Genomic DNA, 26,545 nt, shown 5'->3' on the forward strand with positions numbered 1-26,545 from the left:
ATATTCAGTTTCAGTTGGATGTACATCAGCATACTGAAAGAAAACCCCACCCCCTACTTAATATTCAGTTTCAGTTGGATGTACATCAGCATACTGAAATAAAGCCCCGCCTCCTACTCAATATACAGTTTCAGTTAGAAGTATATAAAAATACTGAAATAAAGCCCCGCCTCCTACTCAATATTCAGTTTCAGTTAGAAGCACATTAACATATTGAGATAAAAGTCTCAGCACCCGTTCACCCAGACTTTAGGACATTGATTTACATGTAACTAGAGAAACATTTAACCGTGTTGTGTCTGCTGTGTTCCTCAGGATACTGATATATGAATCTGAAGGCCATGTTTTGTGATGGACAGGAATGGGAAAGGCTGTAACCTGATGGTTTCTCCATTTAGCATGGCTCAGATTTCTCCACTGAAGGTCCACACTCCTGTATCTCTCCATCCAGACTCAAACTCAGCTCAGAGTCTCCGCCGGCAGGTGCTCACCAATGGGAAACTGGGCTTTCCACAACCATCACATGCTCTTCATCAACAGGCTCCACAGATTTCACTCCCAGCATCCTCCTCTTCCAAACAGTCTGCTCGACAATGCTGTCCGGATAGCGGTATGAAAGGTAAAAACAAGAGTAGGCATCTCAGGTCTTAAAGGGCTCCAATTTTGGCCTTTTTTAACGAAGATGTAAAAGTATGTTGTGTCTCCAGAATGTGTCTGAAGTTTCAGCTCAAAATACCCACACTGTAAAAAGCGGTTAGTTGACTTTACTTAAAAAATGAGAGTAAACTGGTCGCCTTATAATTAATATAAGTTAACAAATTATGCGCATAATTATAAATGTTAAGTCAATGGCTTTACTGACTTCTTAAAGTAAAGCAACTAATCGCTTTATATCATTTGGTATACCCTGTAGAAAATTCAGTTTTGGGGTCAGAGGGAATTGTAGCTGTTTTGCACCTGTGCCTTTAAATGCAAATGAGCTGTTATCCCCGCCCACTCTCCGAACATTCCGTTTCAGAGAAGGATAATGAAGGTCAGATATCAGGATAAACACAGCAAAAAGACAACTTGGACACGATGAAGCAGATACACACAGTTACAAATACCACAGTAGGATGAATGATCCACACACAAATGCGGTTAAAATGTTTGCTGCTCACACACACACACACACACACACACACACATTCAACAAACAGCGCTGTTGACATTAGTGTGGGCAGATAGTGATTTAAAATAGGCCACTGTATGAATTTAAATTAAGATGCATGAACAATCTGTTTTTGTGGTTGGTGCCAATAGACTAGTGGGACTGTGTGCTGACATATAGTACCGGCGTGTTCACGGTGACCCGAGTTCGAATCCCAGCTTGAGGTCCTTTGCTGATCTTTTCCCTCTCTCTGCTTCCAATGCTTTCCTGTCTGAAATATTTACTGTTCTATCAAGGTAAAAAAAAAACAATCTGTTTTTGTGAAATTATGCTACATAAAAAACATACCTGCACCTAAATTAAAACATTCATAAACTGAATAATGGTTAGGACTGTGGCTTCACAGCAAGAAGGTCGCTGGTTTGAGTCTCGGCTGGATCAATTGGCAACATTCTGTGTGGAGTTTGCATGTTTAGGGCATCTACTGCGTAAAACACATGCCGGAATAGTTGGTGATTCATTCCATTGTGGCGACCCTTAATAAATAAGGGACTAAGGCGAAGGAACATGAATGAATGAATGAATGAATGTTAATGCTTATTAAGTGCAACGCAGTGGCGCAGTAGGTAGTGCTGTCGCCTCACAGCAAGAAGGTCACTGGTTCAAGTCTCGGCTGGGTCAGTTGGTGTTTCTGTGTGGAGTTTGCATGTTCTCACTGCGTTTGCGTGGGTTTCCTCCGGGTGCTCCAGTTTCCCCCACAGTCCAAAGACATGCGGTACAGGTGAATTGGGTAATCTAAAATTGTCCGGAGTGTATGAGTGTGTATGGATGTTTCCCAGAGATGGGTTGCAGCTGGAAGGGTATCCGATGCGTAAAACATGTGCTGGATAAGTTGGTGCTTCATTAACTACACATCATCCCAATATAACTATAGATTGCATAATCAAAATGTAATATATTGTAAAATAATATTTATGAAAAAGAAAAAAAGTTCTCTAAATTGATTTATCAACTATTAATCAACCCGTGGACACCATGTGGTAATACATGGCTGTCAATCAATATCAATGTGCAGGAAAACAGCACTGCTACGTCACTATTTTCAGACATTTTGGATTAATTGTTACTTTTTCAGTTTATTTTTTATTTCTTTAATGATAGGATACCAACATTTTTGTCCACTTATACACACGTAATCACACACTGATATAAATCAGTTTGTTTTTTGCTCTGTTTTTTTGCAGAGCAGTAAAAAAAATTATTAAACTTATAGAATTGCCTGACAAAATGATGCAAATACATTATAATTTATATCCCATGTCAGAAAGTGCAACTGATGCTGGTGACATCGACAGTGTGGAAGGAATAGGCTGTTTATATATATATTATGTATCTCCATGCATGAGCTGCTCAATCCAGTTAACCTGAACACCAGACATGATGCTCTGAATTTAATAAAGCACAATCAAACATCAGCACTCAGATATAAATAGCACTTACAGTCTCTATTTTCCCTCTGATAGAATAATGCAAACACCTGCGTTTCCATTGCAGGAGTCAAACCACAGTGAAGCAGTCGTACATGTGCAGTAGAGTTTCCATAAAATCAACATGACATCACAATTACAGCGATTAACTTTACAGCTCATGCATCAGGTGTGCAATGATCTTTCTTAAGCCGACACAATCAAAGGCTCCACCCGAAACCGCCTACCACCACAGTAGGTGCTGCATTTGAATTGAAACGTACTACTCAGTGGTTAGAAAAGTATGGTTCTATACAGTATAAATGGAAGCAGTATAAATCGAATTCGAATGTACTACATCCACCATTTTGTCATGGTCACGTGACCTACCCGCATCAGTTGCGCTGCTTCACTCCTATTCATGAATTCTCTTGCAGGGCATCAGGGGATGCGCACTTCAGAATCTCGCCAGAAGTAGTAGGTCATTCTATGAGTTCGGACATACTACTCAGCTCGTATACTGATTTTAGCGAACTATATAGCATGACAGTAATATACCTGTACATACACTTGTCAATTTGTATATTTGCATTCACTACTTACTTCTATTTTTTAAAATATATTTATGATCTGTTGTTCGTCCTGTCTCTGTAATTCTGTAGCACTGTAGAAGCTCTGTACCAAAACAAATTCCTCGTATGTGTGAACATACCTGGCAATAAAGCTCTTTCTGATTCTGATTCTGGTTCTGAAAGTACGCGGTTTGGATGCAGACACAGTCTCCTATTTTTAACCCTTGTGTGTTAATCAAAATTACTGCATCACTTGCGAACAGCTAGCTCTTTGCTACTCTCACATGGTCGCCAACTGAAGCTAAGCAGGGTTGAGCCCGGTCAGTTCCTGGATGGGAGACTATAGTGGTGTTGCTAGATCAGATATGATTGCGGCCGAAAGTTAATGAAAATTATTTCTATTATTACAAGAGTTCACACTTAGCTGATGATTAATTATAAGCTTGTTTGGCATGCTGTCCCGGGAGAGAGCCCTGAGTTCATAAGATCCTCGAGCCCGGGGCTCCCTCCCGTTGCAAGGCGAGAGGGGAGTTTGAGCTCAGGTAGATCTCGAGAACTCCCCCGCTGTAATAACCAATGAACAGCCAGTGATTGCTCTTGAGAGATAACCGTTTACTAGGAGCATGTCTATAGGGCCGGTTTGGATTAGTCAATTAACTTATGTTGCATGTTTTTTTGGACGGTAGGAGGAAACCGGGGAACCCGGGGGAAACCCACGTGAGCACGGGGAGAAAATGCAAACTCAGCACAGAAATGTCTGCTGGTTTGGTAAGCCTAGAACCAGAGACATTCTTGCTGTGAGGGAACAATGCTAAGCACTGGGCCACCGTGTCACCCATCTAGGAAGAAGGAGGAGTAGGGGTGGAAGGGGGGATTCTTCAAAACGAAGATAGCGGTGGTGTGTAACCCAGGGTATTTGTAGTAGCTTAGGAGTTGTCTGATTGGTGCATTGAGAATTGGATAATGCGGATCCAGCCGCTAGCAATCATAAGCACGTGATCCTCTCGAAATTAGTTTATAACTAAACTTCACTTATTAAGTTTCCCATTTATTGTGTTTTTTATATCTACCCCCAGCCCAACCCTAAACCCAACCATCACAGTACTGTAAAATAATTATTATTTTTATACAGTGTAATAAATAAATGCTGCTATATTGATGTGCACATCGCACCTCCGACCGGCCACATATCCGATCTAGAATTTACCAACCAGCAGGGGGTGCTCAACCTGCTGTCTGTGTAGGCCCTAACACCCCAGTATATTGAAGGGGACCCTGTTAAAATTTGCCCATTCACCGCTCCATCATGGCCTCCTGAACATCACCAATCATAACTGGCTTCATCACTCTGTCTCCTCTCTACCATTCAGCTGGTGTGTGGATGAGGAGATCCCCCTCCCCACCCCCACCTCCACCCCTCAAAAAAAATGTGTAAAGTGATTTGAGTGTCCAGAAAAGTGCTATTTAAATGTAAGGAATTATTATTATTATTATTATTAATTAACCGCACTGGTTCAAGCAGTTTTTAGAAGCAAAGACTCATTCGGTATGAATGAGCCCCCAGGAGCCATTCACACAGAATGCACATTTCCCCTCCAATGCGCTACTTTTCTGTTGTTTTTCAATGTAAACGTGCTGGAGGGACGTGTGTTTAATTAAAAGATCATACAGTAAGTGAGTCACCTGGTGTCATCAGAAAAACTCTTAACTTTGGTATCGTCCAGCAGGTCTTCTGGTGCTCATATTTTTGATGATTAACCGAGCAGAAAACATATACCTCAACGAGCCACAGAAGCCAAGCGGAGAAACTCATTATTACTTAACAGAGCAGAAACGCTTCCTCGGCTTTACTGGTTTGTTATAGGAATTCCATGACTATTCATGTGTTTCTGTTTGATAGAGACTGAAAGGATCATGTCTGAGGACAAAAGCTGCAACTAACATGGAGCATTATTGACACTGTACACACACTTTATGTGAATATCTAGCAGTTTTCAGTATTTTTTTTTTTATTTTAACCTGTTTATTTCTGCTTTTCAATTGCGTTATGGGATCTTGATCTGTCTTCCAAAAACGTTTAACCTTAAAAAGTAAAAAAGAAATGTACTATTATGAATGTTTGTGTTAGTCTGCAGTGCTCTAGTCTCTGTGTGTTGTAGATTATGCTACAGAAACCTTGTAGTTAACTGCAGCACATTTTCTGTTATTTTACAGACTTATTTCTCTAGATATTATTTCTTATATTTTTTCTGGCAACAAAAGTCACTTTGTTAAACTGTAGAGTTGAATTTCGGGTGCTCCGGTTTCCCCCACAGTCCAAACACATGCGCTATAGGAGAATTGATGAACTAAATTATCCGTAGTGTATGAGCGTGTGTGTAAATGAGTGTGTATGAGTGTTTCCCAGTACTAGGTTATGGCTGGAAAGGCATCCACTGTGTAAAACATATGATCTAATAGTTGGCGATTCATTCCGCTGTGGCGACCTCTGAAATAGAGACTAAAAATGAATGAATGAGTAAAGATGCACACTAATGATACAGTAGCACATGCATTGCTTATAGGTAATGCATTAACCAGTGTAAAGTGTTACTGATTTCTGTTCTTACTGATGCTTAGATTAAGTTTACGGTATATAACTATTGTTCTAAATTAATATGAATATTATTTTTAATGAATTCGTTGTACGTTACTCTTGTAGTTTAACTTCTGTAATTAAAATCACTTTATTTCGGATAATTTTGCTGTCATTTTGGTCTCTTGCTTCACAAAATGAATGTTACTATATTAAAACTTAGATCTAAACTTCAATAAATCTGAAGACAGGTACTTTTGGTAAAATGTAAATTAGCAATAATAATTAATTCAATGTTTAAGTTTAACGACTTTATTAATCCCACCAGGGGCAATTAGATTAGGGTAATAGCATTTCATGATTCAACAAACACATAAGGAGACGAATCACTTACAAACAGTGTTAAAAAAAACAACAACAATCCAGCATGCTTCATGGATAACTTCATAAATAGTTTTAAAAAATAAATAAAAACTTGGAAAAACACATGTATTAGAAATGTAAATTTGAAACTTGCTAAAATGTAATGTTATAAAGCCTTACTGCCTCTGGAACAAATGTAAATTTATATCTGTTGGAAGAGCATTTAATGCTTCTTAACCTTCTCCCAGAGGGCAACAGAACAAAAAAAGGCTTCAGAGGATGGGAGTCATCTCTTATCACACTTTGAGTTTTCCTTAATACTTGCTGTTCATGTAACTCCGCTAGACTCCTCAGAGGTAAACCAATAATCTTGGAGCAAGTCTTGACTAAATTTTGCAGTCGATTTTTCTCTCTAACGGAAAGTGAAGAGAACCAGCATAAAAAGGAAAAGCTTATAAGCATTTGTTTAGAATAATATTCATTTTTTAAAGCAGAATCCTGATTATTTGTGCTTTGCAAAAAAATTTAGAGTGTTTTTTTTATTCCTTAAACACATTTTAATCTGTTTTTAATCATTTTTATTCGTTTTAATTAGCATTTTTGATATTTGTTGTATTTAATGTTGCTTTAATTCGTTTATGTGTGTGAAATGCGTTATATAAATAAACTTCTCTTGCGTAACGTCTGCATTGTTCATGCATTTCTAATGAGTAATTTCCAAACATAACATTTTTCTCAAGAAGTTCCTCTTAATCTGCACCCGGAAAATAATGAAGCAGCAGAACGTAATCACGTTTTGCATCTGAACAGACCAATCGCAGTGCATTAATGCTGTGTAAAGAAGGAAAATAAGTGTATCTCTGGGGCAGAACCGCCTCTGATCTCCATTATTATTAGTTCTCTGCTGGAGTCTTTTACTGCTAGTTTTTCCTGCTCTTTAATGGCTTGATTTTATTCCCACATTAACATTAATATGGAGCCTGTGTTTCTCAGCAGCAGAAGTCGTCATAGTTGGTAAACTTAGAGCACAGTGAATGGGAGAGTACAACATTATATTTTTAGCATTCCTACTTATCTCAAATAATAAAATAAAAACACAATGAGAGTGTTATTAAGACTCCTCAGGAAAAGGAAACAGTGTGAGACTGATAACGGCAGCCAGAAGAGAGAATAATGTCAATTTTACAGTCTTTCCCCATAAAAATTGCATTACAAACAGCTTGCTTAAGCATTTTTTTTGGATGCAAATATAGTATAAAACAAAGTATAGCTTTATAAATGTGCATGCATTTAAAAAAATATAACTATAAAAAATGTCAAGGCTTTAAGATGCTGATGACTGTAAAACATGACCATCTTGTGAAATGCTTTTGTGCATTACAGCAGATTTTATTGGTCACAGTTTACGATAAGGTTTTATTAATGTTAGTTAGGTGGTGCGGTGGCTTAGTGGTTAGCACTGTCACCTCACAACAACAAGGTTGCTTGTTCGAGTACCGGGTTTCCTTCAGGTGCTCCGGTTTCCTCCACAGTCCAAACGCATGCGCTATAGGGGAATTGATCAACTGAATTGGCTGTAGTGTATGAGTGTGTGTGTGAATAAGTGTGTATTTGTGTTTTCCAGTACTGGGTTGCAGCTGTAAGGGCATCCGCTGTGTAAAACATATGCTGGAATAGTTGGCGGTTCATTCCGCTGTGGCGGCCCCTGATGAATAAAGGGACTAAGCTGAAGGAAAATGAAGGAATGGATGTTAACTAAGATGACTAACTACTGTAATAAATGTACTGGTCATTGTTTGTTCACGCTAGTGAATACGTTAACTAATGCATTATTGTGAAGGGTTACCGATTTATTTAATACAAGAGTGAATTATTATTTAATGAAATGTGGGTCTCTTTCTCAGGTTACAGGAGGGTGTTTGGGTCGTGCGGCGGCTCAAACCTGCAGGTCTCCAGCAGTGCTTTTCTGGTCCAGAGTCTCAGTCCTGCTTCTGCGTCCATCACACACTCTTCAGCACAAACCGGCCCGCAGAACACACTCACACTGCCCTTCAATGACGCCAGGTAAACATCAGTTCACCTGCTCATCATGTCAGTTTCTTCATTTCAGGATACACTAAAGAAGACAGAAGTCAAATATGTACAATGACGTACCATACAGTCGTTTGAAGTGGATCAAAAAAGTTTTTCAGATTGTCCAAAGACAAAAATGGGTGTTGTTGGATAGTTTTAGCCCAACTTTGATGAAAGGTTTTGATCCACATAAAATGTTGACTTGCGTCAGCTCAGTGGCTCAGTGGTTAGTACTGTCGCCTTACAGCAAGAAGGTCTTTGGTTCGAGTGCCAGCTGGACCAGTTGGCATTTCTGTGTGGAGTTTGTTCCATTTGCTCTGGTTTGCCCCACAGTCCAAACACATGTGTTACAGGGGAAATTAATCAACTAAATTGGCCCTAGTGTATGAGTTTGTGTTTGGGTGTTTCCCAGTACTTAGTTGTGGCTGTAAGGGCATTGGCGGTTCATTCTTCTGCGGTGACCCCCTCATAAATAAGGGACTAAGGCAAAGGAAAATTAATGAATGCATGATGTGCTTTCATACATGCCTCATTCAGTTTGGTTTAAGCATTCCAGAGTTCGTTTGGCTTTTTGGTGCGGTTTGTTTGGGTGCGTTTTAAACCCTGGAGCGTTTTGTTAGTGGTAGAGAACATAAACTGACATCGAACCAATCCAAATGCAAAAAGTACTTTACTTTTTTGGACTAAACCAGCTGCCGTAGTTCTGGAATGTGAAACAGGTTTTTGATACTTTACCGCAATTATGGCAGGTCTCTGGCAAATCTGCATTTGTGAGAAGGTCCATACAGCCTGCTGAATGTTTACTACCATGTGTTGCACATGTGATATTCCCGCTCATTAATTCTGACCTATCAAAATCCAGTTCAGGAAATTTGGAGTAGGAACAAATTTAGTTACAAACTAGCGCCTAGTTACTTAGCCTCTCTTTATGTGCCAGTTTAAGCAATAACAGCTGGTGCAACCCTACCCAGGGTCATTAGTGACTAAATGAAGACAGAATAGGGATTTTTAATTGGATCTCTCACAGGTATTTGTTGTCCAGAGAATCTCTGACCTCCACCACCCTCAGTCTGCCTTAATTTATTGTCTTAGGTAAGGAGAGGTATCCACTTAGGTATCATACTTAAAGGGAAAATGTGCTTTTTGCAGTGGCAAATTTATATAATGCTTGAAGCATCAGAATCGGTACTTGATATCAGCTGATCACCATGTTGAAGAATTGATACTTGGTATTGGTTGCAAAAATCCTGATCAGAGAATCTCTAATTGTAACAATTTAATCCGTGTTTTAGTACAAAATAATCAATCTACATGAGACAAATGTGCTTTATGCAGTGGCAAAGTTATATAGACTTTGAAGCATCAGAATCGGTACTCTGTATCAGCCGATCACTCTGACAATGAATCAATACTCAGTATTGGCTGCAAAAATCCGGATCAGATCATCCATAAGTGTAACAATTTTAATCCCTGTTTTAGAAAAACACAAGCAGTGTGTGAAAGCACCCTAAATTAAAGCAGAATAGTGATTTTTAACTGATCTCTTGCAGGTGTTTGCTGTCCAGAGAGTCTCTGGCCTCCACCACCCTCAGTCTGGCCGAGACTCAGTCTGTGCGCAGCAGTAAACTGGACTGGCCTTACGGCTACCGGGTCCTTCCACCTCTGGGCCACCAAACCGCCAATCAGACATCAGAATCCACTGTGCCTGAATCCTCCCTGTCCGAAAGCGTCTCCAACCCTGCATCTCTACCTCATTACCTCTTCAAGGAAGACGGCAGCAGTCCGCGCCTCTCGGCCCGCTCAAAGAAGCGAGCGCTGTCTTTATCCCCACTGTCGGATGGCCTGGGTCTGGACCTGAACTCCATCATCCGCACCTCGCCCACGTCTCTGGTGGCCTACATCATCGGCTCCAGGAGCTCCCCGGCATCCCACAACACCCCGTCCCCACTGCAGGCAGACGTCTGTGGGCATCTGTTGGGCATCAGAGGCAGCGGCATCCCTCCATCCAGCAAACACAGCATCTCCGTCAGCGAGAGCCTCCGCATGCAGCCGCTGGAGGACCAGTTCACCAACCTACTAGTGGAGCAGCAGATTCTGCAAGACCCTCAAACTGCAAAGGCCAGTCTTTCCCATACGGTAATGGAGCATTGCTTCTAACAAACAGTGGGTAGAAAAGGTGCAAAACGTAGAGATGCACTATTTGAACATGTTTAACCGATACTATAACTGATAATTAAGTCCTTCTCGTGTCCGATTCCGATATTGATTCTGAAAATGAATAAATTTTACCATAAAATGTACCTATGTTACTTAGGGTAAACTCTGTTGGACGTTTGAGATGATAAATCCACTAGAGGGCGATGTCTGATCCTGTATATTGCAGATAAACGAAATATCACAATGTCAGATTTTTCCAATATCATGCAGCACTAATATCAACATAGGCTCATTCTGAAAACGTAGCCTTATATACGTTTCTAAAGATCGCGAATTATGTAGCCAGAAGTACTTATAACTGCATTTCGTCTTTAAAACGAAACGCCATGTACGTCGGCGGACTTGAGATGCAGAGAGGAGCTGACCAAGATGACAAGGTTCGAGTCTGGCGAAAAACAGATCCAGAAAGTGGGGAAGACAAAATAGAAGCCAAAAGAAAAAAGTAAATAACAGGGTGAGAATGTGGTAAAATCTGAAATAAAATGTTTTGAAACACTGTCGGTTGTGTTTAGGGAAGGAGGAGGGTGGGTCACTCGATCGGTCAGTCAACCGACTGTCAGTCAGTCGACAGCGGCCTCTGGTGGATTTACACAAGAAGAGATTTGAAAAGCATACACAGCGGCCTCTGGTGGATTTACACAAGAAGAGCAGGCATGAATGGCCCTCACGAGAGAAATTTGAGATTTGAAAAGCATACACAGCGGCCTCTGGTGGATTCGCGAAAACAAAAATGGCAAAAAACGTAGCTCCTGGGACGTATTTCACAATCTCCAGAAATGTACTTACGGGTACGTTTTCAGAATGAGCCTGGGTTGACTAATATGGTGTCACCTTTAATGCAGTTTCAGTTTGAGCTGTCCAGAATCATCAGTGCAGTGTCCACTAGAGGGCGCTGTCTACATTTTGCAAATCTGAAATGCGTTACTTAAGGTACATTTTGTTGTACGTTTCAGATGACAAACCTACTAGAGGGCGCTGTTTACATTTGGCAAATTTAAAAATATGTAACTTAGGGTATACTTTGTTATACATTTCAGATAGTAAATCCTCTAGTGGGCACTGTCTACACCTGTAGATAGCAAAGTCGCAAAAAAACCTATATCACGCTGTCAGATTTTTTTCAAGATCATGCAGCACTAATATGGTGTCACCTTCAATGCAGCTTCAGTTTGAGGTGTCCAGGATCGTCCCGTCCCCCAACCCACCCCGGGGCCCGCCACCGCCCTACAGTGCCCACCAGCACCAGCAGCAGCCACGGGTCTCGCAGCTCCAGCGGCCGGCGGGGCTTCAGCCGATGCTGGAGGAGGAGGAGGAGGAGGAAGAGTCCTGCGGCGGGACACACTGCTGCTGCTGGCTGCACTGCGGAGCCATCTACAGCCACCGGGATGCGCTAGTCAAACACATCGAGAAAATCCACGTGGACCAGCGCAAAGGAGAGGACTTCACCTGCTTCTGGGCCGGCTGTCCGCGCAAACACAAACCCTTCAACGCACGCTACAAACTGCTGATCCACATGAGGGTGCACTCGGGGGAGAAGCCCAACAAGTGCTCGGTGAGTCAACACTGACCTTATTTAAGTTAACTGTGTTCAGTGTGATGTCACATGAAGCGGCTATATCAAACTGTATAGGGAAACTCAACAAATGGTAATAATAAACGTTTACAAAGCGATGTAATACTTTGAAAATCACGATCGCAATATATATATCCATGCCTAATAGTCGATGGCCGGAAAATCATACATTTTTTAATAGAAATTGTTCAAATTTTGGTGTTTGTGATGCAGCAAGCCCAGAGACTGCTGTTTACATCGTGATTTTACATAAGAGTCACTTTAATGTGTGATATAAAGACTAAAAAGGGGTTATAAACTAATATTTTCCCAATTCAAATGAGTAGCAGCTTAGACCCGGAAACAGTATTTCATACGTCACCGATACGTCACGACGTAACAAGCGGATTCTACGATGTGGAAGTGCGCTTGTTTCTGTGTTTGTTTTAGAACTTCTGATTCAGTTTCCTATGGGAGAATTGACTAGAGAGAATAAACAGCAGAAAACACTTAAACTACTCGCTCTACAAACAACTGTGTTCATGACTAGACATACAAAGTAGAATAATGTAATATGAATATGTCAGATTGCAACATCAAGCAGCAGAACGAGCTGTTTTTAACATCTAAAAATCATTGGAAGTAAATGAGAGCGGAAGTCTAGAGCCGAAAAAATAATCCAATGGCTGTGTCTGCGTATATATACAACCAGCTCCATAAATATTGGGACATCAACACAATTCTAACAGTTTTGGCTCTATGCACACAATGGATTTAAAATAAAACAAACAATTTGTAACTGCAGACTGTCAGCTTTAATTTGAGGGTATTTACACCCAAATCAGGTGAACGGAATTACAACAGTTTGTGTATGTGCCTCCCACTTTTTAAGGGTCCAAAAGTATTGGTACAATTGCCTTCTCAGCTGTCCCATGGCCAGATGTGTGTTATTCCCTCATTATCCCAATTACAATGAGCAGATAAAAGGTCCAAAGTTCATTTCAATTGTGCCATTTGTATTTGGATTCTGTTACTGTCCAATATTTATGGTATAAATATTGGCTTTTTCTTGCTCTGCCAAAAGTTTCACGGGCCCCACCAAAAAAAGAAGTTAATAGCTATTACTTAGCCATATATTTTAAATAAAGTGTCAAAAGCCAAACATAATTGTATACATACACGTTTTATTCAGCATATCTTTTCTTTAAATACAACTGACAATATATATATGAGCAATTCCAGCATTATGGATGTGACACTTGCTGTAAAAACTCAACACCTAAATTCACAGAGAAAGTATACGTTAAGATTATATTGAAACATCTGTTTATATACAAACAACTAACCACAGTGTTAAGGGATCAGAAAAACATCAATCTGTATACATGTTTTGTACTTTAAATGAGGAAAATAAACATGCGTTATGGATGTGACCAAAAAAGTTTACAGTATACAACATACTTTGTAGATGTTCTGTGAATTAAACTGCACAACAGCCCCCAAAAATAATGCTAATCATAAGGATAGGAGTGGGGTCACTATAGAACCAACATGATTGATTTAATTTTATATTTTTGCATTTATCAGGAAAAAGCTTCATTATGGATATGACAGATTTGAAATTGCCACTTGTGTGACTTTGGTAAATCAAATAAAATAGTTTAAAAACATTGACAGAGACATTTTTAATTGTAGACAATCGAAAAAATATATAGCTTAAAGGGGCTAATAATATTGACCTTAAACTGTTTTTTAAAAAATTAAAAACTGCTTTTATTCTAGCTAAAATAAAACAAATAAGACTTTCTCCAAAAGAGAAAATATTATCAGACATACTGTGAAAATGTCCTTGCTCTGTTAAACATCATTTGGGAAATATTTTAAAAAGAATAAAAAAATTTAAAGGGGGGCTAATAATTCTGACTTTTAGATATTTATATATATTTTTTTTTCTCTTTTTTTATTTTTTAAGTGTGGTTTATTTATAAACTCATTTTAAGAGGATCACGTGCTTATGATCAACACGGCTGGCTCCTCATTAGCTCTGTAATCTGACCCATTAGATGATTACAGAAGCATTATAAATAACCAGAGTTTTTCACTCCAGTTATCTTCGTCTTGAAGCTTCCCCCCTTCCACCCCTACTTCCTCCCTCTTTTTCCGATAGGGCAACACGGTGACCCAGTGACTAGCACTGTTGCCTCACAGCAAGAACACCGCTGGTCCAACCTCCAATCGGGCTGGTTGGTGTTTCTGTGCGGAGTTTACATGTTCTCCCCGTGTTTGCGTGGGTTTCCCCCGAGTTCCTCCCACCGTCCAAAAACATAAACAATAGCCAATCGACTAAACCAAATTATCACCGAGAACAACACTAGTTTACACTTCTCACGCGGCAACAAGCAGGGGAGTCCTCGAGACCTACCTGAGCTCGAACTCCGCTCTCGCCCTTCTAACGGGAGGGAGCCCCGAGCTTGATGATATTACGAGCTCAGGGCTCTCTCCCGGGACAGCATGCCAAATACGCTTTATTGATTATCAGCTAAGTGTGAACTCTTGAAGTGAAAATGAGTTACGACTGGGTCAGTTGGCATTTCTGTGTGGAGTTTGCATGTTCTTCCCGTGTTGGCGTGGATTTCCTCCGGGTGCTCCGGTTTTCCCCACAGTCCAAACACATGCGCTATAGGGGAATTGATTAACTACATTGGCCGTAGTGTATGAGTGTGTGTGTGAATGTGTATGGCCGTTTCCCAGTGATGGTTTCAGCAGGAAAGGCATACACTCATACCTGCCAACATTCGGATCATAAAATCCGCGAGATTTTATCCGGGGGTGCGCCAGCGGCATAGGAAAAAAAAAATGCGTGGGCCCCCCTGCACGGACTGCTGGCTCGCTTTAGGGGGAGGGGGGAGGGGGGGCTGGGGGGTTATGACGAACCCCAAAATCACGCTCAGTGGGGGAGGGGGGGCCTGACGGATATCGGAATCACGCTCAGGTGGGGAGGGGGGGGATGGGGTGTTATGGGGATTTGCTGACGGACGCTGAAGTGAAGCGCGGGGGAGGGTTCGGTGGATCTCAGGAAGTTTTCCGGGAGACAGAGCAATACAGGAGGTGGGCGGGAGATGGGTCTGAAATACGGGAGACTCCCGGGAAAAACGGGAGTGTTGGCAGGTATGCATACACTGTAAAAATTAAAGGTTCCTGGAGGCACTTTTTGGGGTTCTTCACATTGCCACGCCGGCGGAACCCTCTAAAGAACCTCTAGGCACCATTTCAAAAGGGGCAGTTCATACATCTCATTTTCTGGTCTCCACAATTGTCCTATTTAATTATGACAAAAAAAAATATCTTGGTTCCTTTAAGTGCTAGCTTTTAGAAGAGAGATCCACCCGGGACCATTAGAAAAGTTTATAGATTTTAGAGTAACTCTTTTTTGAAATTTGAGTTCCTCCAATAACTTTCAAAGTGCTTCGAGGTCTTAGTGTAAGGAAACAGTGACTCCAGAACCTCAGTATTGACAAAAAGTGCTTGTAGGATCCCATTTACAGCAAAAGCGTCCTGCAAGTACTAAAAAGACTGTCAGTGGTTCCTCAAGGAACCCCTTTTTGAGAGAAAGAGCTTTAAGGCACTTAAAATACATTTTGAAGTTCCTTGAGTACTCAACATGGTACTTGAAGCACCTTTACTTTTTACAGTGTACACTGTGTAAAACATATGCTGGATAAGTTGGCGGTTCATTCCGCTTTAGTGACTCCTGATGAATAAAGGGACTAAGCTGGAGAAAAATTAATGAATGAAGAAAAAATGCACATAAACTCTGCTGTAAACAGATGTAGTGAATAAAGGGACTAAATCAAAGAAAAATGAATGAATGAATGAATAAGAAACCTTCCTTATTTTTATAAGGAATAAGTATATAAGTAAAATTCAATTCAATTTTTATTGTCATTGTCAAAATAAATGAGTCCAATGAAAAAAAAGTGAGTCTAATCCCTCTTATTATGCAGATTTAGAGTAACTAAGAGAGAAATATATGCCAGCACTTCATTAAACAGCTATGTTTTTTAGCTTGTGCATCAGCCGGGTGATTGGGAAAGCAGGCTAACGACACCCTCCAGTGGTCGTCATGGTAAATCTGACTTCCTGCGCTTCATTTTTTCCAGCGTTTCAGATGTGAATCCTGTCTGTGTTTGCTGCTTTCAGTCAATGCTGCATTAAGAGCTTTTCTAAAAACTCTCTGTGTGTCTTTGCTTCTCTTCTGAAGCTTCATTTAATCACTCCTAGCACTAACATTACAATTACCATTAGGACATGAACAAGAAAATAATCCCTGATGGCGTAAGCTCCCCATGCAGGCTGTATCACGCTTCATCTGCCTGTTTTTCTCCTCTGCTTTAACAGCCGCCATCAGCTAATTAGTGATTATCCTTGATAATTGACATGTGAGTTTGTGCAATTATGCAGTTATTGAAAAGAGACAAAAGACTCACATCTAAAGCTCTGGCAGGGATATTTCTGCCTCCTGCCATACGCTTCAATCAAGCGGACAGAGTGCTGGACCAGCCGGAGACGTGTGACATGGTTTATTCACTGAGAGTAGGGGGAAGATGTTGGGGAAAGCGACTTTGTCACTCTTGTGTTATGTTGACAGCATCAGTCATTCAAATGAAATATTTCTGCAAGTTTAAAATCAGAAGAAACTTTAGAAAATTTAGTACAAAGCCTCAAAATTGCACAAAACATTCATTATATATGAAGATGTTAGTAGATTGTGCAATTTTAAATGCAAATAAACACAAAAAAACAGAGAATAACTGCACACACACGCAGACAGAACAGTTACAAGTGTGTTTTAGTCATTATTATAGTCATTAAAAGTTGAAAATCAATAAAAAACTTTAGAAATTGTAGTACAAACCCTTAAAATTGCACAAAACATTGATTATATATAAAGATGTTAGTAGATTGTGCTTTTTTAGACACCTTCAGACTTCTCTTGACATTTTCTTTTCAGTTTCTTATAAATATATTAATTGTCTAATAATGTATACACAAATGCAAATACACATATAAATGCCAAAATACAGAGAATAACACATACACACACACACACACACACACACACACACACACACACACACACGCACGCACACATACACACATACACACACACACATTTGTCATCTGAAACGTACAACAAAAGCATACCCTAAGTAATGTATTTCAGATTCACAGCAACGTAGACAGCACCCTCTAGTGGATTTGTCATCTGAAACGTACAACAAATCGTACCCTAAATAATGTATTTCAGATTCACAGCAACGTAGACAGCACCCTCTAGTGGATTTGTCATCTGAAACGTACAACAAATCGTACCCTAAATAATGTATTTCAGATTCACAGCAACGTAGACAGCACCCTCTAGTGGATTTGTCATCTGAAATGTACAACAAAGCATACCCTAAGTAATGTATTTCAGATTCACAGTAATGTAGACGGCGCCCTCTAGTGGATTTGTCATCTGAAATGTACAAAAAAGTGTAGCCTAAATAATGTATTTCAGGTTCACTTAATGTAGACGGCGCCCTCTAGCGGATTTGTCATCTGAAACGTACAACAAATCGTAGTCTAAGTAATGTATTTTTAGGTTTGTAAAATATAGACAGCACCCTCTAGTGGATTTGTCATCTGAAACATATATTAAATTGTACTCTTAGTAATGTATTTCAGATTCACAGTAATCTAGACAGCACATTCTTGTGGTATTGTCATCTGAAATGTACAACAAATCGTACCCTAAGTAATGTATTTCAGATTCACAGCAACGTAGACAGCACCCTCTAGTGGATTTGTCATCTGAAACGTACAAAAAAGTGTAGCCTAAATAATGTATTTCAGGTTCACTTAATGTAGACGGCGCCCTCTAGCGGATTTGTCATCTGTAGCGTACAACAAATCGTAGTCTAAGTAATGTATTTTTAGGTATTTAAAATATAGACAGCACCCTCTAGTGGATTTGTCATCTGAAATGTACAACAAATCGTACCCTAAGTAATGTATTTCAGATTCACAGTAATGTAGACGGCGCCGTCTAGTGGATTTGTCATCTGAAACATATATTAAATTGTACTTTTAGTAATGTATTTCAGATTCACAGTAATCTAGACAGCACACTCTTGTGGTATTGTCATCTGAAATGTACAACAAAAGCATACCCTAAGTAATGTATTTCAGATTCACAGTAATCAAGACAGCACACTCTTGTGGTATTGTCATCTGAAATGTACAATAAATCGTACCTTAAGTAATGTATTTCAGATTCACAGTAATGTAGACGGTGCCCTCTAGTGGATTTGTCATCTGAAACGTACAAAAAAGTGTAGCCTGAATAACGTATTTCAGGTTCACTTAATGTAGTAGGCGCCCTCTAGCGGATTTGTCATCTGAAGCGTACAACAAATCGTAGTCTAAGTAATGTATTTTTAGGTTTGTAAAATATAGACAGCACCCTCTAGTGGATTTATCATCTGAAACGTCCAACAAAACCTACCCTAAATCATGTATTAAAAATTCTCAAAAGTGTAGACAGCGCCTTCTAGTGGATTTGTCATCTGAAACATATATTAAATTGTACTTTTAGTAATGTATTTCAGATTCACAGTAATCTAGACAGCACACTCTTGTGGTATTGTCATCTGAAATGTACAACAAATCGTACCCTAAGTAATGTATTTCAGATTCACAGTAATGTAGACGGTGCCCTCTAGTGGATTTGTCATCTGAAACGTACAAAAAAGTGTAGCCTAAATAACGTATTTCAGGTTCACTTAATGTAGACGGCGCCCTCTAGCGGATTTGTCATCTGAAACGTACAACAAATCGTAGTCTAAGTAATGTATTTTTAGGTATTTAAAATATAGACAGCACCCTCTAGTGGATTTGTCATCTGAAATGTACAACAAATCGTACCCTAAGTAATGTATTTCAGATTCACAGTAATGTAGACAGCGCCGTCTAGTGGATTTGTCATCTGAAACATATATTAAATTGTACTTTTAGTAATGTATTTCAGATTCACAGTAATCTAGACAGCACACTCTTGTGGTATTGTCATCTGAAATGTACAACAAAAGCATACCCTAAGTAATGTATTTCAGATTCACAGTAATCAAGACAGCACACTCTTGTGGTATTGTCATCTGAAATGTACAATAAATCGTACCCTAAGTAATGTATTTCAGATTCACAGTAATGTAGACGGTGCCCTCTAGTGGATTTGTCATCTGAAACGTACAAAAAAGTGTAGCCTAAATAACGTATTTCAGGTTCACTTAATGTAGTAGGCGCCCTCTAGCGGATTTGTCATCTGAAGCGTACAACAAATCGTAGTCTAAGTAATGTATTTTTAGGTTTGTAAAATATAGACAGCACCCTCTAGTGGATTTGTCATCTGAAACGTCCAACAAAACCTACCCTAAATCATGTATTAAAAATTCTCAAAAGTGTAGACAGTGCCTTCTAGTGGATTTGTCATCTGAAACATATATTAAATTGTACTTTTAGTAATGTATTTCAGATTCACAGTAATCTAGACAGCACACTCTTGTGGTATTGTCATCTGAAATGTACAACAAATCGTACCCTAAGTAATGTATTTCAGATTCACAGTAATGTAGACGGCGCCCTCTAGTGGATTTGTCATCTGAAACGTACAACAAAGTTTGCCCTAGGTTATGTATTTTTAGATTTGCAAAATGTAGACGGCACCCTTCAGTGGATTTTTCATCTGAAACGTACAAAAAAAAAAAGTGTACCCTACATAATTTATTTCAGATTCACAGTAATGTAGATGGCGCCCTCTAGCGAATTTGTCATCTAAAACATAAATCAAATCATACCCTAAGTAATATGTTTTAGATTCACAGTAATGTAAACAGCGCCCTCTAGTGGACTTGTCATCTGAAACGTACAACAGAGCACACCCTAAGTAATCAATTTCAGATTCACAGAAATCTAAACAGCGCCCTTTAATGATTTTCTCTTCTGAAACATATAGCAAAGTGTACCATAAGTAATCCATATCCGATTTGCAAAAATGTAGACAGCGCCCTCTAGTGGATTTGTCATCTGAAATGTACAACGAACCGCACCCAGATCAATGCATTTTACATATCGCAAATATACAGACTAAGGCAGAAATTTCTGATGAGCTTATGTTCAGGAGGAGTGTGATAGCAAGCGGTCAAATACTCTTTTCCTTCACAAATGCGGGTTAATCAATTATTAATAGCACACACATACCTGTGGTCAACCTTTAGCTGCACACACTTACTCATTAGCGAAGCCTGCGCGGTTTCTATGGTGCCCGAACCATTGGATGGTTTTCCAGAGCGTGAATCAAGGGCTGAGCAAAGACAAAACTCTGCAGAGATACTGACAGTTCCTCCTGTGTAAACTCACACACACACTGATCAGCGTCAGTGAGGAATAAAGCTGAATGGAGTGACTGGTAAACAGAAACGTGAGTCAGTGCAGCATAATGACACAGATCTAATGTCCTTTAACAATCACAGACATGTCCCAGCATGCTCAGCACCCGCCTGAAAACTCTATCCATCCATCCATCCATGCATCCATCCATCTATCTATCAGGTAGGGGTGTTCGATTCCAGGTTTTTTTGGAGTCAACTCCGATTCTCGACTCCTATTTTTGGACTCCCCATTCGACTCTCCATTTACATTCAATTAAAACTGCGCGAGGATTAAACATGCTGTCTCATATCGCGCTTTACACAATGCCGTCAATTGCAACATTGTGCAGTTCTGTGGTCAGACAAAACCAGCAGTAAATCATCTCCAACCACAATATAATAGTTATCAACCTACACTTTTGTACAGCATAATTTAATTGTCTAGTTTAGATAACTTTACATTGCAAATCTTGGAGACAGAAAGCTAAAACTTTTTTTTTAGATTAGATTCAATTTATTGTCATCACACATGTACAAGTACAAGGCAACGAAATGCAGGTAAATGGAACCCCCCGACCGTGCACAGACATCACAACTCCAGGGAAGACAGGTCACAGGAGGTGGAACAGGAAATAAAATACAATCAGGAAAGAGAGGCAAAAAAAAAGTCCCTCTCACCTTGCTCTTAAGTTAGAGCAATGTGAGATCAGGGAGAAAGAAAAAGCCCCAGCAATCTAGCACAAAAGCACACCGACAAGACATAACATTGCCACAGGGGATGGGAACAGGGGGTGTGGATATAGTCCGGTAAGGGCGGGCAGCCATCAGGTCCTGCAGCCATGGAGGCGCTGGTCGCAGACCCGTCCACCCCCTCCAGTGGGTGAAAGCATACGAAGGCGTTGGATTGGGGCCAGGAAGTGTCGTGCTATGTATCTGTGTGTGTGTGTGTGTGTGTGTGCGTAAGCCTGTATAGTCCAACAGGTGTCCTTGACGGGGAGCAGGAATTTCAGAGCGTCTCCTTATCTTGGTATCCGGGAGAAGTTGTTTTCCTCCAGCCGAGGCCGTCTGGCAGGAGAAAAGAAAACACAGGGAAGCCGAAAAAGTAGAAAGATACTTCAACTTTAGGTCAATACCTGCCAATTTCACAGATATTTAATGTCCATCACTCGTCTCCTGATCTGGCCAAATTTTGTTGCAAAGCTGCTAACTTCACCCCGATGTTTTCCAGTTTGCTATCTAATATTGCAGTCTGGTTATTAGCAAGCCTGCCCATCAGCGCTTCAATCAAGCCGATAAAAAACATCAGTTTATTATCGAAATGTTTAATGGAAAGATGAGTAGCAGTTACACAGAATAAAAAGCATCCCAATTGAGCCCAAACAACGTTAAAAAATGTTATGTAGAATAGTCTAAATATCTTCTTAATATTAATGTTTGGTACTTGAATACTATACCGAGAGAATGAAATAATCTGTGGTGGTTCATTTATTAGTTTTTTGATGCTCCAACCGATCAATAAACAAAATAGCTAGCTTTTTCCTTTGATTTAATGACCAATTAAATAGTAAACCCCATGCAGGAAATATTTAACTTAAATACTTCATACATTACCAAACCTAAAATAATAAATAACAGCAGCGCGCCTTAAAGCATATCATATTTCTCTCTCCCTCTCGTAAATGTGATTTTCTTTAAAGTGTACTTTTAAATAGCTCATTACTCTGCTTTTAAATATCACTGTTTGTTTTGTGTAATTTGTTCAGTATTGTAATTTAACAGGGGTGTGTTTCGTGGGACGGCAAAGTCTACGTCGGAAGAAAAGGAGTGAGTCAGATCTAGTTTTTGAACATTTAACCTTTAAAAATCCTTTTTTGTGTCATGATCACCAGTGATCCTTCCTGACAGGTCACTGGTGAACTGCAAGTGTCCTGTTTAGGAACTACAAATCCTATCAGGCCATGTTAAACCCCAGCTGTTCATCAGGCTGATGAGACTCACACACACACACACAGCTGAGACTTGTGATGACTGATCATTCAGACTATTTATACACCACACATACACCAGTTTAGTACGGAGTCTTTGTAGTTGTTGTACGGACCTTGCATGTCTTAGCATCTTGTTGTTTAGCCTGTTTTTTGACTTTAGCCTTGTTTATTGTTTGTTCCTGTTTGCTACTTATTTTTGACCTTATGCCAGTTTTTTGACGACATTTTTGCATTGCCCTTTTTGTACCAGCCGCTTCTGTTATCCCTGTTTTGCTTAAATATAATCTTATTTTACCTAGTGGTGGGCAAAGCGAGGCTTCGTGAAGCGCTGAAACAGTTGAAGCAAATGTGTCGAAGCTTCGAAACGTTTCGAAACCCCACTCTACAGTGACGCCTAGTGGTCATTTTTTATGTATTGCACTGGAACAGTTTCAGCAAAGAACAGTTGAGCAAATTGAGGTATTAAACCCCACTTTGTAAGATTGAATCCTCAAGTGAAATAGTGGAGTGGTTAGGGTTCCTCACTTCCATGCGGAGATTGTTGGTTCGAATCCAGGCTAATACAGTTATTTTGAAATGCTTTAATATCAATTTGAGGTGGTTTGTTGGTGTATCGTTTTGTTTCAACATTGGTCTGACATCCGAATAAACACTTTGTGAATAAATATGGCTTGTTTCGGTCATAAAACAGGGCTGTTGTTAGATCAGATACAGTTGTGGACAGAAGTTAACAAGAATTATTTATATTATTCATTAAATTTCCCATTTATTGTATTTTATTAACGTCTACCACAACTCTAAACCCAATCATCACAGTACTGTAAAATATTATTAATTGTTTTACAGTTACAAAATTGATGCTAAATTGATGGTGTATCTGCAGCTGTGTCATATCTAGACTACACCATAAACAGTAACATGATTAAAATACATAAAATCGTGATTTTGGAGTATTTGTACAAGTCGGGATTCGAACCTTAAAGTAATATGAAGCCTGCATCAACATGCACACGCACAGTCCACTAAGCCAAACGTGACAAAAACAAAATTTTGACCCTATCAGTCAAATGGAGATTCTCCAAGTCTCGAAACGCTTCTGAACTGATTGATGCTTTGAATCGCTTTAGTCACATGACCAGGTGTTTCGAAACACTTTAGTCACGTGACCTGGGTGTTTCGGATCATGCTTCGGTACAGTGTTTCGAAACACTTGCGCTTCGGGATCTCGACACAGTGTCGAAACGTCAGTTTCACGTCAGCCATCCCTAATTTTACCTGCACTTGGATCCTCATCTCTGTTGTTCCTTGTTTTGAGCCACATTCGTGAAATTTTGGAAACGAACTTCGTTTGGTATAATTCTGATGTATTTTCTGTAATTATTAAAATAAGCAGAAGAAAGAATTAGAAGTGAAATTAAGTGTGTTCTGGGCCAAAACAAAACCACGACCACATGTATTGTCAGATTTTGTGACAATAAATTAATCCTGGCTACTTTTGTCATTATGATTAGTATTTATTTATTTATTTAATTATTCATTCATGAAATATGCATAGGTTAAACAAATATTTTAATTGAGCATATGGCAGCAGCCAATAACCTAACATAACATCATAATTTTATCTGCAGTGCTGATTTAAGACGTCGATCCGCCAATAGTATCCAATCTGCTCCAAATTCGCACACATATACATATACAGGCTATATTTCATTTATAACGCAGCCAGCTTGACATCGCAGGCAGATCCAAACCAAACTTCATCGTGCTCGAGAATGCGCATTATAACTGTAGCATGTAACTGCTTCATTCAGGAGGATTTGAAAAAACAGACTCGACTCTGGGAGTCGATTCCTGTCCTGTAGTCGACTCCGGTACTTGGTCCATTGAGAGTCAAGGAAACAACTGTTTTGTTTTGGACTCCCCATCCCTACTATAAGGGCTGCACAATACATTGTTTCAGCATCGATATCGCAATGTCTAAAATTGTCACATCACAGGATGTTTAATGTTGAGTTGATATTATAACTCACCAAAAATCTATCTATACCTAAATAAAACATAAGACTTTCTCCAGAAGAAAAAATATTATCAGACACACTGTAAAAAATTCCTTGCTCTGTTAAACATCATTTGGGAAAATTTACAGGAGGGCGAATAATTCAGACTTCAGCTGTATACGGTAGTTTGGCGCCCTGGGCTGTGTTTGTGTTAATCTGATTAAACTGGAACCTTTTCGTTTTTCGTCAGTAAACACAGTCCTCATCATGATCTGATCTGCCAGGAATCACAGCTGTAAGGAGAGAAACACAGCTCTGATCTGTCTCTTCAGAATAATAGTCTTTGTTGATGTGAAATGGGATCACCAGCTTTCTGCCGTTTAACAGATCTGATCTCAAACAATAGAGCTTCAAACAGTCATCGCTTCTGAAGCCGACTCTGGTTTTGATCATGCGAGCGATCCTTCGTTCTCCAATTTCCTTTTGTTTAAACTTTATGATTTTGATCAACCTTTCACTTCAAACCCCAAATATAAACATGAAGGGCTTACGTTTGTTTCTGCAGTTCATTGTGCAGCCATTTATCTCTTCAAATACCAATCCCTGTCGAGACACATTAAAGGGACAGTTCAGACAAAAATGAAAGTTTGCTCACTTATTACTCTCCCTCAAGTGGTTCCAAACATGGTTGAGTTTCTTTCTTCTGTTGAACACAAAATAGGACATTTTGAAGAATGCTGTAATCATTGACTTCTGTATTATTCAACCCAGGCTCATTCTGAAAACGTACCTGTATATACATTTTTGGAGAATGCCAAATACACCCAAGGAGGTACATTTTTTGCAGTTTTTGTTTTCGTGAATCCACCAGAGACCACCGTGTACGCTTTTTCAAATGTCAAATTTCTCTTGCGAGTGCCATTCATGCCTGCTGTTCTCACATAAATCCACCAAAGGCTGCTGTCTACTAACTGACTGACTGACTGACCTCCTCCTTCCCTAAACACAAATGACAGTGCTTTCAAAAGCCCACCCATTTCCCTATACCTAACCCACAGTGTTTTCAAAAGCACCAATTGACATGATTACTCCTTCTCTAAACCCAACCGACAGTGTTTTCAAAAGCACCGATTGACCCGCCCACCTTCTTCCCTAAACCCAACCGACAGTGTTTTCAAAAGCACCGATTGACCCGCCCACTACCTTCTCTAAACCAAACCGTGTTTTCAAAAGCACCGATTGACCCTCCCACCATCTTCCCTAAACTCAACCGTTTTCAAAAGAACCGATTGACCCGCCCACCCACTTCCCTAAACCCAACCGACAGTGTTTTCAAAAGAACCGATTGACCCGCCCACCCACTTCCCTAAACCCGTTTTAAAAAGCAGATTGACCCGCCCACCATCTTCCCAGTGTTTTCAAAAGCACCAATTGACCCGCCCACTACCTTCTCCAAACCCAACCAAGTGTTTTAAAAAGCAGATTGACCCACCCATCCCCTTCCCTAAACTCAAACGACAGTGTTTTCAAAAGCACCGATTGACCCGCCCTTCTGTCTTCCCTAAACTCGTCTTCAAAAGCAGATTGACCCGCCCACCGTCTTCCCTAAACCCAACCAACAGTGTTTTAAAAAGCAGATTGACCCGCCTACCGTCTTCCCTAAACTCATCCGTTTTCAAAAGAACCGATTGACCCGCCCACCCACTTCCCTAAACCCAACTGACAGTGTTTTAAAAGCAGATTGACCCGCCCACCCACTTCCCTAAACCCAACTGACTGTTTTAAAAAGCAGATTGACCCGCCCACCATCTTCCCAGTGTTTTCAAAAGCACCTATTGCCCCGCCCACTACCTTCTCTAAACCCAACCAACAGTGTTTTAAAAAGTAGATTGACCCGCCCACCCCCTTCCCTAAACCCAACCGACAGTGTTTTCAAAAGAACCGATTGACCCACCCACTACCTTCCCTAGACCCAACCAAGTGTTTTAAAAAGCAGATTGACCAGCTTACCATCTTCCCAGTGTTTTCAAAAGCACTGATTGACCTGCTCACCGCCTTCCCTAAACCCAACCAACAGTGTTTTCAAAGCACCGATTGACCCGCCCACCCACTTCCCTAAACCCA

General features: G+C 40.0%; 1 protein-coding gene across 1 annotated transcript in view; it reads left to right on the plus strand.

The window, feature by feature from the left end:
• The first annotated feature begins 325 nt into the window (after positions 1–325).
• Positions 326–26,545, plus strand: part of glis3 (GLIS family zinc finger 3) — a 55,526-nt gene continuing 29,306 nt past the window's right edge. Inside the window, exons 1-4 of the mRNA XM_056466198.1 lie at positions 326–619; positions 8,031–8,190; positions 9,750–10,335; positions 11,579–11,968. Coding sequence (XP_056322173.1) covers positions 352–619; positions 8,031–8,190; positions 9,750–10,335; positions 11,579–11,968 — 1,404 coding nt within the window. The 5' untranslated portion in view covers positions 326–351. The remainder of the gene's footprint in view (positions 620–8,030; positions 8,191–9,749; positions 10,336–11,578; positions 11,969–26,545) is intronic.

This window comes from Danio aesculapii, chromosome 10 (genome assembly GCF_903798145.1).
Source record: "Danio aesculapii chromosome 10, fDanAes4.1, whole genome shotgun sequence".
NCBI lineage: Eukaryota > Metazoa > Chordata > Actinopteri > Cypriniformes > Danionidae > Danio > Danio aesculapii.